Source organism: Ammospiza nelsoni, chromosome 14 (assembly GCF_027579445.1).
Source record: "Ammospiza nelsoni isolate bAmmNel1 chromosome 14, bAmmNel1.pri, whole genome shotgun sequence".
NCBI classification, from domain to species: Eukaryota; Metazoa; Chordata; class Aves; order Passeriformes; family Passerellidae; genus Ammospiza; species Ammospiza nelsoni.
The window spans coordinates 5603216-5619748 of NC_080646.1; the positions used below are offsets into that span (position 1 = coordinate 5603216).

The 16533-nt window shown below is 41.8% G+C and overlaps 1 protein-coding gene across 1 annotated transcript in view; it reads right to left on the reverse strand.

Moving 5' to 3' along the window:
* MCTP2 (multiple C2 and transmembrane domain containing 2) overlaps positions 1-16533 on the reverse strand; it is a 117827-nt gene that overhangs the window by 74264 nt on the left and 27030 nt on the right. Inside the window, exons 6-9 of the mRNA XM_059482272.1 lie at positions 9453-9595; positions 8562-8638; positions 7376-7487; positions 5456-5491 (exon numbers count right to left, since the gene is read on the reverse strand). Coding sequence (XP_059338255.1) covers positions 5456-5491; positions 7376-7487; positions 8562-8638; positions 9453-9595 — 368 coding nt within the window. The remainder of the gene's footprint in view (positions 1-5455; positions 5492-7375; positions 7488-8561; positions 8639-9452; positions 9596-16533) is intronic.

Sequence of the window (16533 nt, forward strand, 5' to 3'; positions counted from 1 at the left end):
TGTGGTAGACCCACAGACCCAGGCCTTCAATGAGTCAACTTTAGTGCTGCCTAGGGAAGTCTGCACGATGGAAAATGCCTCCCAGGTGATAAGAAAATTATATTGCCTTATTTATTTTAGACTTACCTCCTCTCTGATACCCCATACCTACTCATTTCAAACTGATTTACACAGAGCTAATTGATTCAACTTCACAGCCTCCCTCTGAGTTGGCAAAACTACTGCAGAGCAGAGCACAGAGGAGCACAGCCTTTAGTCCAACAGAGTCACTTGGGCAAAACAAGCACTGAAAAAAAACACTTCAAACCCTCTTCCTTGCCACCAGCCAGCCTCTTGACCTGCCTTCACAATGAGACCAGAAAAACCAAAGCCCTGGTCCAAACTGGCCAGGAAATGAGGACACAACTGCTTAATCAGTGACAATTTTGAAGTGTTTTATCTATCCAGCTCTCCCTTTTGCTGTTACCTCCCAGGCTACCGATGCCTCCACACTTGGGTACTGCAGCTCCTCCCCTGCTGAACCTGAGCCCTTTCCAGCTGGGCTCCCACACTGGGTGCCAGGTGCTTCAGGCCTCTCCTGCTGTATTTTCCTGTAAACTCTCTGCTCACACTCTGGCTACATCCCAGACCCAAGCAAAGGTGCCTTGCCGAGGTACAGAAAAGTTGGCTGAAGCTGGGATCAGGCTACAGGGCTGGAAATTAGGAAGCACATGATTTATGGTGGAAGCTGGCACAGGTCCCAAGCACAAGGCATTGGACAAGCTTGCTTAATCCTTCCCCTCATCGTTTCTGAAATCAAGGTAGCCTTGAGACCACAATTTGAGGGTTGTCTCTAGATAAGCTAGAGCTCTGATTTTGGCTGGGCTCTGTGTGCAAATAAGCAGTAACACCATAAAGGTCACCTTTATGAGCAGTTCACTGCTGTAAAATGGATAAAAACTGGAACTAAAGACATCCCTCAAAGAAGTCAGCCAGGAAAAAAAGAAACAGCAACAAAAAAAGCAGATAATAAACACTAAAATATCCAGAGATTCTTATTCCTTAGAACTAACTAGATGCTTTTTAAGTTTAATAACCCATGTCCACTGCAAAATTTAGAACTCTAACTCATCAGATAAGTAATCTCTGAAGCAAAAGTATGGCCTGGTCATAGAGCAGGATCCTGCCACAAAAGGACCAGAAGATGTTTTTTCTCCCAACTTAGAAAAGGAGAAAAATTTGCCCAGAAAGCATCCCATAGCTCTGAACAGAAAAATTAAAAATCAGTACTCACATCATCAAACTCAAAATCTTGATCCTGATTTCAAAATGAATATAAAAGTTTCTCACATCACCTTTCAATTTTTTATCACTTCCTGGTTCTGGTTTAAAAAAGAAGGATGAGCAGGTGGGCTATATTCTGCCTTCACAAAGCCAAACACAGGAGCTGAACAAGAATGACAGAGCTTTGGAGGGGAAAGAACCAGCTCATTGACCCAGCTTCACAAAATCCTTTAGGAGCTCCAGTCTCCCTGATAACTCCATTTGTCCATAATCTCCCTCCATAGGCACCCAGCAAATCCCCTCTGGTGCATCAGGGCTGCTTTCAAATCTGTCTCTTTTCCTGACACACACATACATGCCCCAAGTTCAAACTTGTTTTTGAAGCAATAAAGAGATGCAGAAAAATTGTACATTTAAATGACACGGCGAGGTGGCCAAGTGTGAAGTGAGCCCATCTCTCCCATCCTTCATTTAAAAGGATGAGACAGGACAACAGAAAGCCTGCTGCAATCCCTGTGAAGAGGTCAACGTCAAAACTGGGCCACGTAATTTGCCATTTGAGAAAACAACAACACACAAATAGGAGGACTCTTCGGACCTCTCCTCATTAGGCAGAGAAACCGTTTCTGAAAGAAGCAGTTTCCCCTTGGGAAAGAGGAGAGGGCAGTGGAAAGGCAAGTGAACCAACACGAGATTGGCACCACGACGTGCGACCCTGTGGCGAGCGAGTCCCCGCGCTCCGCGCTGCCCACGGGGGATTGGGGGAGAGAGCCAAACACAATGAGGCAGACAAAAATGAAACCTAACAGCCCACATAGGAACACACACACAAAAAAAAGATAGGAGACTGAGGGATTTTCCCCTGCGATGAGATGCTTGAGGAGCTCTTGGGTCTGGCCAGCCTTTCAGCCAATTTATTCAATCAGCTTAAGCTATCCAGGTGGCAATTCCGTCGCTTTTGTTTCAGGACTGAACTGCTGCAGGTCAATCCACCCCAAGCAGACCTGCTTATCTGCCTCCTGGATGTTCAACACTTAAAGGTTATTCAGCTGTACAAATGCAGGAAAGAGCGTGCAGGGCACTCAGGGTGAGACTCAAGCCACCCGGGACAAACAAGGGTAGTGAGCATCAGCCTGCTGGGCTCCAGCAGAGAGCTACCAACTCCCTCTGTGCCCCAGAAAGGAGAGCAGAACAGAGGGGAGAGCATGTCAATACACAGATAAGAGTGAATACATTAATGCTGCCCAACAGCATCCTCTTCCCTTTGCAATGCCACCCTCCACGAGGAAAAGAAGAAAGCCACACTCTTGAAAACAGCTCCCACGGAGGACAATGCTGTTCTCAGCTCCCATGAAAAATGAGGGATCTGAATGTGCTGCCCCATGTCTGGGGAATCTGCGCAAATATGTAATGATTCCCTTCCAGCAGCAGAGAAAAATATATACTGTGTAATAATCAAGAGACACCTAAATCATGCAGTTCAACAGCTCTTGCTCCAAAATGATTTAAAAGACCATACTGAGTTGCTGGAATCCTTCCTGTATACTGCCTGTAATGACCATGAGGCTACTGGAGCTGGACTGGGGATCTTGTGCTGACATTGTTTTTGCTGCTGTCTGAAATGCAGCTTTTTCTCCAAAAACCAAGGGAGCTCAGAGAACACACATGAAGAGAGCACAGTACCCACAACAGCCCACGTGAGCCTTGCTGCCAGTCTGACATGGAGCTGCAACAGGTACCAATGCCATCAACATTTGGGGTAAATTTGGGAAGTCAGCAAGAATCCTGTGATTAATGTGAAAAGACTCATTTAGGACACTGATGTGCCAAATCTGCATTAAGACAACATAAAATGGTCAAATTAGAGGATAATCAGATTTCTTTCATGTAGGCAATACAGATTAAAAAACAGCTGTGAAAGTTATATTCATTTTGTCCATCCCTAAAATAAGTCATTTTCCCTGTATTTATAGAAGAGGAAAAGCTAAATATTACAATAGGGGTCAGCTGCAGTTCAGCACATTAAAAAAAAAATCCCAGGAAAACTATTTCAAATAGAAAACTTTTATTTGCCTAAACCTGGAGAGAGGAAATTTAAATGTTGCTCAAATGGAAAGTATACTGTGTGTTCCTCCTGCAACACCCAACCAGAGTCAGCTCAGGAGCCAAAAACCAGACAAGCTTGTGTATCCATTACAGAGCTCTCTCCATTTCCCCTGCACTCCTTATTCCTGTATCTTTATCTCGTCCAGCAGCATTGTTTTCTACCCCATCATACTCTCTGGCTATTCTTCCATAACCTCTTGTGCCTTCCCTAGACACCTATATTCCCCATGCACACAATTTTTCTTCCCAGCCTTTATGTTCTGCCACAAACTGCTAGTACTGCTTCCACAGAGCAGAGTTTCCTAACTAAAGATGGTTATTGATGTACAGTACTAGTGTTTTAGTGCAGTAGCAGAATCAATAAACCAGGAAATACTGCTTTGTCAGATTTTTTCCAGCGCATGCTGGGAAATATTTTTTACTGCCTTTGGATGGTCACAGAGGTTTTCTTTAGAGATCACACTGGAGCATGAACTGTGTCTTCCCTAGGAAGAGCTGAAGCTCTCCTACCCTCTAGTGACTGGAACAGAACAGAGCACAGGGTTGAAGCTTTTTTCCTTTCAAACAATACTTTCATGTCTCCTAAATCAGCACCACGCTTCAGCATCTCTTAATTTTATTTTGAAAGGTGGTAAGGCACGAGACAGAGTCTTGAGAGCTGAAAGGCTGACAGCTAAAGATCCAAAAACATGTATGTAAAAATATTATACAAAATGCAATAAGATATTGAGTAAAAGCAAAAAGGAAAACCAAACAAAAAAAACCTAAACAAATGGGGAAAAAAGGCACCCCAAAACTTCCAGCAATAGCAACCGACACAGAATTTTGGCTATTCTGAAGAAAAAGAATCTGAGTTTAAAAACCCCAGTCCATTTCCCAGGTCCCAAAGCCAACCAGCATCCAGAGACAGCTGTGTGAAAAAGATGGGGATCAAGCAACACTGACCGAGCCATGGCACAGTAATTTCCAGAGTTTTAGTTAAAAACTGAAATGATAGGCTCTTCAGTTATTTCATCACTGTCTATCATGTGGCATTCAGGCATTCCTGGCAGCTCTCTGCTCCAAGCACTGCAAAATCCCTGCAATCAGAGCTCCAAAAGCTGTACTTAGCACTTCTTCTATTGACAAAAACATTCTTGCTGGCACAATACCTGAGATGGTTGGCTCCTCTACACAGCACACCACAGTTGTAATGAATAAAACAAGAGGAGGTTAATGATTCAATTTATTTAGGCACAAACCGATAGTTACAGAGGGAAAATATCATGAGAGTACACTCATCTTAAGAGCCAAATTCTGCTTTTCAGAGACTGAGACTGTACAGCTCTCAAGCTGGGTACTGGGGCTTGCAGTGTCTGTATCATTGTTATTTACTCAATAGCAAATTAAAGCTTTACAGAACACATAAAAAGCCACAGTCTGCTTCCTGAACAAGTTAAAATCTAATGCAAAAATGATACAGGAATATAAAAGTAATGGAAACCTGCAGGGATCCTACAGGAGACCAAGGGAAGCAAGCTAAACAGACATGTGGCATCACACAAATCTTGGAAATCCTGTTACAATGGAGGTAATGAAAACTCCCTGCTCAGCCTCCATCCCAAGAACAAAAGGAATTTCAAAACCCACAGGGGCAGCTGGAAGAAATACTGCCTCACAAAATTCCACCCCTGGTGAGAGGCAGCCCCAAAGACAGATCCAGGAGAGCCTCGTTCCGCTCCTGCACCAACCACCATCGGTGCATTCTGAAACAACTCAAACCCTCCACAGCTTCTCTGGTTTTGGCTGAATTTACACCCCTTTCTTTTGTACATGAAGATTTTCTCTCTTTCTACAGCTCTTTGTGAATGGGGTCTTACGTTCACTTGCCACTAGATACAACCACGGCACCTACAATTAGCAAACAACAGGAATTTCCCATCACGATGAATAGAAAAATCAAGAAAGCAAAGGTTACCACAGCCATCACATTGTGACAGGTTGCCTCTACACTTCTGAGTTTTCCTTTGTTTAGACTGTTTCAGAGGAGGGCACAGATTTTGGGAGGGGACCTTCATTTCCTTTAAGTAAAAAAAAAAAGTATTACCTTGGATGAAGTTCTTTTCTTTCGACTTGACCATCTCTGTTCATGAGTCCCCATTATTGTACCAAAGAGAATCCAGGGAAAGGAAACGGGTAAGGAGTAAAATGGGGAAAGTGTTTAGTAAAATTATTCAAACAGAACCTTGTCAAATGAGTTAGAAAAGGCTATTACAAAATAGAGGGCTAAATCTACAACTACATCTCCATCTACCTTCCCTGCTTCATGGAACATAACAATCAACAAACTCAAAATACCTGCATTGCACCAAAAAAAAAGAGGCAATAAAAAAAAAGTAATTGAGAATAAAAAGTGGAGGGACCCAGAGCCATTAGTAAGAAACATGGCTTATACTTTTGGTGCCATCTGGTTCTACAGTAAGCTAATTTAAAAAGGGGGAAAAAAATCATCTTGCTGTTAAGTGCTAATGTGGACAGAGCTATTTCACTGTTCTGACTCCTTTGGAAATGGCTGAGCAATCTGCATTTGAAATATGAGGGCTTAAAACATTGTCTTTTAAAAAAATTACAGTGTGCACCAGCTCTTCTATCATCTATACTCTGAATGTTAACTAAGCACCCAAGAGTACCAAAAGCTGCTATTTAAACCAATAAGCTTTGTCTCACTGGCTAGGTCCACTTTAGCCCAGGTTTTAATAATGATCCTAGAATTCCTGAGGTTCTGACTTTTTTGCTAAAGTAACTTTACATTTTTGCTTCACCCCTTCCTGCAATTCAGTAACACATGCCAACATGCTGATTGTAGAAGTGAGAGGGGAATTCACATTCCAAATAAAACCCATCTCATATTATAGACATATAAATATACCATTATTTTAAATATTGTCATTAAGCTTTCAAATAATCATACAGTGAGGTAAAATTAACTCTATCATTACTTTGTTATTAATTAAGGCTTTACAATTCTCAAAAAGGCATCTATTTGAAAAATAAATAACGAACAGCAGATATTCCACATTAGCTTCTTCTCAGTTTGCTTTCCAGCCCCTTGAAACATTTATGTTTCTATAAATAATCCCATTCAGGCTGGAATTCCATACCTATAATTCACTAAAGTGCTGTAAACAGCAAGTTTCATATTCAATTTTACAGAAAACTTGTAGAAATATTTTCTCTTAATATGCATTACACCTACTTAAAACTAGGTCTGGTTTTTAAGACAGTCCAAGTAACTGCCTGATCTTGGGTATTCTCCACCCTTTGCTGGCCAGGAGCACGATTAGTTCATCAATATTTGTGTGCTGTACACACTATATAAAACACTAGGAGAAAACTTTACAATTAGAAGCAAAAAAGCCACGGCAGGACCTGAAATTTTAAAAAAACTATCAGCTTCAGTTATGGTGTTCCCAGTCTCTGCCCAGCTTCTCTGGGTTTCTAACATCACTAATCACCACATTCCTGCGTCAGGAGCCAAGTTCAATTAACTCGGTGAAGAAACTGTCAGTGGGAAGATCAGGGTTTTATAAGCAACCATCTCCTCTCAGCCTGGTGCTCCTCCACACGACTGAGGCAGTTTAAATCTTAACATCCAAGCTCAATTTTTAGATTTCACATGAATAAGTTTTTTCATTGTTGCTTAAAAAAAAAAAAATGGAAATATAACAGCTTTTCTTCAGCCTGCCCATTGCAGTGCTGGGCACATACCCAGAGCACAGGGAGCGCTGCCACAGTGCACATCACAGTGACAAGACAGAAGCATCCAGCCACAAATGTCTACACAACTTTAGCCCAGCTAAATACAAGGCTTTTTTTTTTTTTCAAGTTATGCTCTATCTCGATTTCAATATTGAGTCTCAGAGGATGAAAATAAAGGTGGCATTTCCCAGTAAACCACATTATGCCAGCTCTTCTTTTCTCCCCCCTGCAAATTCCAGCTATAAATTTGATTTCCTAAGCCACTTACATTTCTCTTGAAGTCTCCTTGCTTGACTGCTAGACTCAAGTTTAATACAATCACTCCCATGTCATCTTCTAAACTGTTGGGATCTTCCAGTTTTAAAACCTGTTCAGTAGTTCTACAAGGCAACAAAAGAAAAAAAAAAAAAGAAAAACAAAGAAGTTGTGCATTTATTGACTCCAGTTAACTCGAGTTGATTATTAAAGGTCAGGCTGAGCTGTGCAAATTTCAGCTTCTTGTCTGAAATTCCCAATATTGAGTTTAAATGTTAAAATGGGAAATCTGGAGAGTTCTTTCTTGGTTCTGACAAAATACACCCCTCTTTTAATAATGCAGCACAGTGTTCCTATAGCACTGCTCACTTCTCATAACTCTCCATATGCAGGTACATACTGAATTAAGTTACTACTACCTCCACTACACAGAAAAGAAGAGTGACAGGGAAACTCATCCAAGTGAATCTTCTAATATTATTGGTTTGTATTTGACTCCAGAGATATTTATTCTGCCTGCTTTTAATCCCCCTCCATGACTCTGTTCCCTTGCTGAAAACAGGAATGCTGGTATTTACCTGATGGCACTATCTCATGGACAAATTAACATTTCTAGAAATTCAGATACAACAGCCACGGGAGATACAACAGCCCCTGCACAGGGAGAACTCATTTTCCCCCCAAAAAAAGTCATCGCACAGCAAGGGAGTATAAAAGAAACAACTAAAACTTGAATTCCTGGCTTCCAGCTCCACACTGAGCCCGAGCAGCAGCAGCAGCAGACAAAAGGCAGAGGGCTTGCCTCGGCACTAAATCAGGGCCAGATGCAGCTGCTGCAGGCAGGGATGGATGAGGGGGAGGCTGGAAAAGGGGTGCTGGAAAAAACCTTTTCCCCCTCTTCCTTCTTCAACCTTCACAAATTGTCCTGGTGTGGCTCTCCCTAAACAATGCTGCACACAGAAATTCTTAGTCCTAGAACTGGGCTCTGTCCAGGTTGGATTTTAATCTGCTGCATAATGCTGGATAAAAACGTGTGCAGAAGATTTACCTCAAGTGATTTCTTTTGAAATCCCTGCGCTTCTATCAAAAATAAGTTTTCACAAATAGAAAAATTTCAAGCCAGAAAAAAAGCATTCTACCACTTCCCTCTGTTTCTCCATTAAGCTGCATTAATAACCTTTAATTAAATGAACTGTTACCTATTGAGTTCAAGTTCAGTGAGCGCCACAGATGCCGAACCCATGAAGTCTGAAGAGGTTAAATCACGATCGTACACCTGGTGGCAAAATAAGACAAATATTTCCAATTTTCACATCATAAGCCTGTTTTATCCCAGGCGATGAAAGAACAGATATTTTAAGCCTTTTCAGTTCAATTTTGTATTTGAAAGATCAAAGCTTAGATATAATTCAGGGATCACTTTCCATCTCCCCGCTTTAATTTGTATTTTTAGCTAAATATTTAACCAGCATTTTGAAAGTATCTTCTTAATATTATGTAAACAGAGACATGTGTGCTGCTATGGATTGTGCCTGCTCCTTTATACTCCACACGACAGCATAATGAAATGCTGCACAAAAAATCAGGTACTTGTGCTTACAGATGTTTTAGCAATTAGCGTTCACAACTGGTAGCTTGTGGTTCTGGTAACTGTAATGTTACTCATAACCAGAAAAGGCTTTGCTACTTGTCACGGCTGCATCCCAGGTAATAATTCTGTGCAGCCCAGCCAAACTGCACACCTAAAACGTGCTTCTAAAACTGCCCTTGGTTTCCCTGAGTTTGCACAAGCACGGGGGGAAAGAGAGAGGGGGAGAGAGAGAGCAGAATTCAGCTCCACGGCTTTAAACAGATCCAGTCAAGGAGTTTTATTTCAAACTTGGGTTTTTGCAGACGGAAAGCAAAACATGCAAGTAAAATCTGGGAAAGACATATGTGCATTTTAATTTGAAATTGCTGAAGCTCTTAAACTGGATTTTGTTTTATGCCATGCGGCTGCAGGGAATAAAAATCAATATGTTTCTAAAGTTGAAAATAATTGCTTAAAAAAATATTGGGCAGACTTTCAAAAATCTGAGACCGAAACTTACCTTGATCCAGAGGTTTTGATCGAGGGTCTGTATGGGCAGCACAACAGTTTCATCCCAAACTGGGTTGAGGTTCTTGTAGACTACCTTACTTTTGTAAAGAGTTTTGCCATTCAGTTTAAACTTCACGTACGGGTCACTTGTACCTGTGATAATTAATTAAAAAATAGATTAGCATCAGCACCATATGCAACTCCACAACCTTAAATTATATTTTCATAAAATAATTTTAAGCAGTTAATTGTAATTACAGATACATGTATTTCCTTAATTACCTATATAAAAATCACTCATTCATACAGGAAACTTTCAGACAGAAGCAGAAAGCTGCCTGAAAGCAGGCAACAAAAAAATCTTCTTTGTTTGCTTGATCTCTGTTGTTTTATTCTTAAGAATACTAATTGTTGTTTAACAACTCTGTTAAAATTTTAATTTGGTAAAAGAGCAAACAGAAGCAGCACTGAGGCACTATTTACAGGCCAACTAATGACAAGTGGAAGAGAGAAAATGTGATCCTGTGACTAGGAATATATTCAAAGGACCCAAACTCCAAAGCATCGTAACTGGGAAAGGAGCTCCAAGGAAACCAGTAACAATAGCTAAAATACCCGTCAGGATTTCATCACTGGTGTCACTTTGCCAATTTACTTAAAACCCAATTTGAGGTTTCAGTGAAAAAAAATAGTAACATTATTCATCAGCTCAGGATAAAAAGCACACAGAGAACAGACTCTGCAAAAACAAGCACTGTCCAGGTAACACGTTTTTAATCCAAGTGGCACAATTTGCCAGGGCAATAATGTCCCCTGTTTTTATGGAGCAGATGTCCATGGACAGAGCGTGAGGCTCGTGCCACTCGGCAGCAATAGACAGACTTGCATCTGTCAAAGGAAAACAGAAGAGGGAATCAACTTTTTATTATTGTTATTAAACTGGTGGCATCTGCACCAACACCAACCACCGTGCAGGACACCGGGTAAGAGGGGGAACAAGGCACAGGGAGGATTTAACTAGAGGATGGTTGATTTAGTTATTCGTATAGACTTTGCAAAATAATCTTCACAGGCTGCAAATAAAAGGGAAAAATCAAACTGAGATATAGCAGCATCTACAATTAACTGAGCCTAGGTGCCATTCATCTGTCATATCCAGTATTTTTTTTATCGTTCATGATATTTGGAATTAAACTCCCCTCCTAACAGTTGAATTTCATTAGAAGGGTAACAGCTAGGGTGGTGGTCCTGGCTGGCCCCAGCCTGCAGCAAGGGCTGCTGGAGGAAAAGACTGATTTCTACAGCAGACTTCAGAGTCAGAAATAAACTGAACCTGTCCTCCCTGGTTCCCACTGGCCTGACAAACACATGGCAGTCCAGGATAACCCAGCCTAAGAGTAATACTCAGTCTTGCCAATGATTTGGTGCACCTGTGAGGATGTGAAAAATCCATATTTAAATATCCAAAGCTCTCATCAGTGTTATGTGAAGGCAGACTTAAACACAAGAAAAAACAACTATGTGTAAGCATCTATTTGGAATTACACAGCGCTGTAAAGAACTGTGCTCCTGGGAGACAGACATATTTCTAAGAATTATAGAAAGTTTTTATTCTGCTTTAATTTCAAAAGGGAAGAGTTGTAGAACCTGGTCCATTCCGTGCATAAAGTGTGTTTCACTCCCAGAAGGAAAATATCAGTTGGCTTTCAAATACTGTCTGCAGCTGATCCTTTTTCTGAATAATAACTGTTGAAAAAAAAATCACTTTTTCTTTTTGGTTTAAAAAAAAGCTGCAGACTTCTTAAACAGAATTCTCTTTTTCTTCTCCTCTAAGAGAGACTAATAATAAGGGCCTGATGGAAAGCCAGGAAAGTCAGAGGGCAGCTTCTTATTGTTCCCAGTGGGTTAGGACTAGACCTTTCCCTAAAAATTTCTCAGAACTATGAATATACTCTTAAACAAAGCATGCAGCTTAAAACCAGCACAATGTCCAGGAGTGGGAACACACAAATAGATCACAGCCCCACAGTGTGGGGGGGCAGTAGACCTCAGAGGATGCAGAATTAAAAAATAACAGCACTGAGCTCTTTGGTGTCACTTCAAAAAGATTTTAAAAGACCAAAAAAAAAAAGGCAAAAAATCCCCTGACTTTTATTTACAGGGTAAGCTGGACAAAGCAGCATAATTAAAAGTAAGAATAATAATAATGTCCACAACCTATTCTGTGCATGAAATAGCAACTGGCCAAGACAAGGAAAGCAAGTGATGAAATGAAAGCACGAAGAGACGATGGAGGCAGGTGGTTTATGGCCATAACTCATCTGCTTTTGGCACAGAAAACCCATGAAAAAGGACAAAACCTGAAAAGAGAGAGAAAAATAGGAGATACAGAATAAAAGCAAACAGCCAGCAAGTTCAATACCAACAAGCAGAAAACTCCAAGCCCTTTCTCTGAGGATGGGAAGCAAGAAGACTATAGCTAAGTAAGCCTCCCAATTGCATTATGGCTCTGAAAAGCTTTCCAGGTTGTTATACAGCAAAGGAAAATAAAAGGGGGGGGGGGGGGGGGAGAGAAGGGCTGCCCAGCACTGCTCATGCAAGCCAGGCTTTAGTGATCATTCTCATGCATTTATTTTCAATAAACTCTTCCTTTATATTTACACGTATTTATATATATAGAAACATACATATATAAAAGCAATTTAGGTAAAATGAATATATACATAAAATGAATATATGTAAAAGGAAAATATATTTTGTTTACATAAAAATATATATCGTACATTAAAAAAAAAAGTTAGGGAGGGGGAAGCTATAATAAAAAGAGGCCTTTAATTAAATAAGATTGCCACTCTGGGATCAGGCCTTCATGCTTGTCAGCTTACTCTCAAAATAAACATCTCAAAGCGGGGCCTCAGTGGTGTCACTTACTCCAGCAAGGCAGCCTGGGTAATCCCTCGCTATCTTGACAGCTCCATAATGTTCCAGCGGCTTCACGGGTGAGCGGCGGCACCCGCGCCGCGGAAAATATTAATGCGGAGAATTAACGGCCAGAGAGAGGGGGACGGCGGCTTACAAAAGCCAAACAAGGCAAAGGTGTCAAGTTAGCACCGGTGTTAATTGTGAGGGAAAATAATTGTGGTGGGGAGTCCTGTGGTGCTCGCCTGTCGGGCTGTCACGGGGGTGACATCTCAACTAGGCGGGCGAAGGACGGGGTGGTGCAGCTGCCGCGGCCTGCAAACGGCCACCAGCAGCTGGATTGTCACCTGGGTGGGGGGACACAGAGCACCTGGGGGTTGGTGGTGGTCACTGGAGTGAAGCTGCTGGAGAAATGTCAGGATGGACATGGCAGCACAGGACCAACTAGTGGCAGGCCCTGGGGGCCAAGCAGCATGGGAGTACAGCTGCCGTGTCCTACAAACGGCAGGATGGCATCTCTGTGCCACTCAGCAGCTGGATTGTCACCTAGGTGGGGGGACACAGAGGACCTGGGAGGCGGTGGTGGTCACTGGGGTGAAGCTGGTGGAGAAATGTCAGGATGGACGTGGCACCATGGCCCACAGGGCCTGCCCCAGGTCGGTCCCAAGCGTGGCTGCCACGTTCTACAAACAGCAGGATGGCAGCTCCATGCTACCCAGCAGCTGGATTGTCACCTGGGTGGGGGGATAGAGAGGACCTGAGAAGTGGTGGTGGTCACTGGAGTGGAGCTGGGTGGCTGGCAGAGAAATGTCAGGATGGATGTGGCAGCAAGGGCCTACCCCCGGTCGGTCCCAAGCGGCACCAGAGCGCAGCTGCCACGTCCTATAAATGGCAGGATGGCAGCTCTGTGCCACCCAGCAGCTGGATTGTCACCTGGGTGAGGGGACACAGAGCACCTGGGGGTTAGTGGTGGTCACTGGGGTGAAGCTGGTGAAGAAAAGTCAGGATAGAAGTGGCACCATGGCCCCCAAGGCTGCCCCAGGTCAGTCCCAAGATGCTGACATAGCCTCTCTGCTCACAGCGTCTGGTTCTGGTTTCCTTTAAGACACCTCAGATTGCATCTAGGTGACCAAAATAGTTGACAGGGAATGAGAAATAAGCCAGGTGGGCAAGCCTCTTCTGATGGGATGAACAGCACAGACTGCAAATTACTGACTGCATTTGAATTCAGGGCTTGAAGCCTTCTGGATTCAAGCTCAGAAAGACGTCTGGGTCTATTAAAAGCTATTTATAAGAGACAATCTACAATCTAGGCAGAAAAACATAACTTTTTTTGAAAAGAGCCTGGTGATGTTAGAGATGAACCAGTCTAAAAAAGGGGTTTTTTGTTTATAATCTTCTTTTAACTGTGACAGAAATGGATAATTTACTGAAAAAGCCAGACCAATTAAAAAAAAAATGCTTTTTAGCATCCATTTCCTAGTGAAGGCAACTGAATCAACAACTTTTAAGCACATGCATGCAGGCTCTTCTGAAAGCAAGGTCTCACTCACATCAGTAGCAGTATCAACAGGGGAATGGGTTATTGTTAAACCAGTTGAGAATTTTGCCCCCAAAAATATCTCTCTGGTGGGAAAATCAAGGTGCTCTGAGGTTAATTTGTATATTGTACAGTGAAACAAGTAGATGGCTCACACCATAAAATATATGGACAAAATATATATAAAAATACATGGTAATCTACTTCTCAGCCTAAAGCAAACCAAAATAAAGGGTTAAAATGAAAGCTGACCTCTTAAAAAAAAATCATTCATCATCTAGGCCTCTTCCCCCATGAGAGAAAAAAACATTCATCTTGACAGTGATGCTCCTTGGAATTCCTTTGCATAATACCAATATAATTTCTATTTTCTTCCACTAGCACTAAAAAGCAATGAGTACAGGCAGACCAGACATCACCTAAAACTGAGAAATTTTCAGTGAGCAAAAAGTTGCTGGGACAGAGCAGCAGGAGAGGGTTTAGTAGCCCAAGAAGCTAAACTGTTAAAGGTGTTTTTGAATGGATACTGCTGCCCTCTAGCAGCTACCGAGAGGTGGATCACATCCACTGCTTCAGAACGAGGGAAAAAATAACCCAACAAACCCAGAAGACCCAATATAATTTCAAGCCACACACTGTTTTATGAGAGCAAACTTACTGGAAATGTAGCATATGAAACAAGTCTCGTTCCATAAATAAATAAATAAAAATGACCACCAAATTGCCTTAAAATCTTGAAAAAATCAAAGAGCAGTGTGAAATATAACCTAGACCATCTTAAGTTTTGGTTAAAAAACTAAATTTTAATCTGAAGAAGGAAATTAAGGATTTATTTTATAGGCATGTAAAGAATAAATATCTGAAAATCTTCCTAGAAATAGAATTACTGGAGTTATTTACGACAAGGAGTAAAAGACATTCTAAAATAGAACACACATTTTTCTTTTTAAGTGGAAAACCACTACATCCTTGCAGAGAAACAGCCGAGATCAAGGCTTAAAGGGGAAATCAGAAAAAAAAAAGTATTCTGCTGGCAGGAAATTCAGGTGATTTTGGAAAGTTTTGTCCCCAGCTAGTTTTACGTGGCCAGATGGAAATGAAACATTGCTTGGAAACAAGCAGTCCCAATAGGTTCCCCAAGGGAAAATAAAACCAACCAGAAAAAGAAAAATACACACAAACCTAAAAAAAAAAAAAAAAAAATCCAACACAAAAAAACCAATAAACCAAAAAGACCAGAGAAGTGTGAAGAAAGTGTGCAAACAGTTTAAGGGAAGGTGAAGGAGGGGAAAAATTGCCTGAACTTAATAGAATGAAAGATGCAGACATAGCACTTTCTATTCAAGACACTTCAGAAACACCAAAAAAAAAAAGTGAAGGGACTGATGTGACAAACATTAGGGACATGTGACATAAAGCACAGAATTGTATTTAGTAAGAATTAGTCCAACTGAACACTGCTTTAGGCACTGGCAGAGGCTCCAAGAGCTCCCTGGAGCTTTCTCTTCTGCTAAACAACCCCAACTCAGCCTTTGTTTCTTGTAATCTGAATCTTCACCCAAATAAAAATCTTCTTACAAGGTCCCAGAAAGATGCAGGGTTAGCAGGCAGGTGTCCCCCAAGACTCAGCTCTGACAACTGATGGAGCTAGAACAGTTTAAGAAATCTATTTTTTAAACTATAATTCTGACACAAGAAGAGTCACAGGGTGTTCTCTGGGCCCAAATATTCTCTTCCTATGCTGTCATTCCAACATTTCCTAAATTAACATTACAACAATGGAAAGACATAGAAACTGCTTTTGTTTGAACTCCTTCTGTTTTTCTGAGGTTCCTATATCAGGGCATTCCTTTCCCACACCAGTGCAGGCAGGATGCTCACAGGGATCACTGTGCCCAAGGGCAAAGTTTCAGGGACTTTGCACTTCCAGAAACTGGGCTTAGCACAGACAGACACTCCCAGCACAAGCCCTTGTTCACATACAAAAAAAAAATCCAAAAAACATCCAGAGAAAACATCCAGACGAGTGCTCAGCACCATCCAAACTCTCAGCATTTGTAAATTAGCCATGATTACGCCTTTCAAAATGAAATGTGAGAAGTTGCCTTATACATGGCAATAATTAATAAATCTGAAGGCCTAATGATCTAATTGCAGATACCCTGAAAACAGAGAAAGTCTAAATTAATCAGCATGTTTGCAGAGAGCAATTCAGCCTAATTGCTCTGAGCATTTGCTTTCCAAACAATTACTTGCTCTAAGCTGACAAATACCCAGCAGAGCACACACACATCCCTTCCTCTAGCACTCTGGTATCAGCACAGACCCAGGCAGTGAAACGCAGAATGATAAAACACCCTGAGTTTGGTAAAACCCACTGGGACCACCAAGGTCTAACTCCTGGATAGCCCAGAGCTATGACTGGTGGGTTCCTGCAGGCTCACTGCTGCTGGAAGTTAAAAGTGTATGTTATTCTACAAGTTTCTTTCCTTTTATTTTGTCCTTGGGAGGCTGATCTCTGGCACAGCTCACAGGGAGCCCCCCAGGACCCTGTGGCAGTGGGGGCTGTGAGATGTGAGAGCAGAGGATGATGTGCTGAGGACAAGGAAAGCATGATGCACCCATGGAGGTG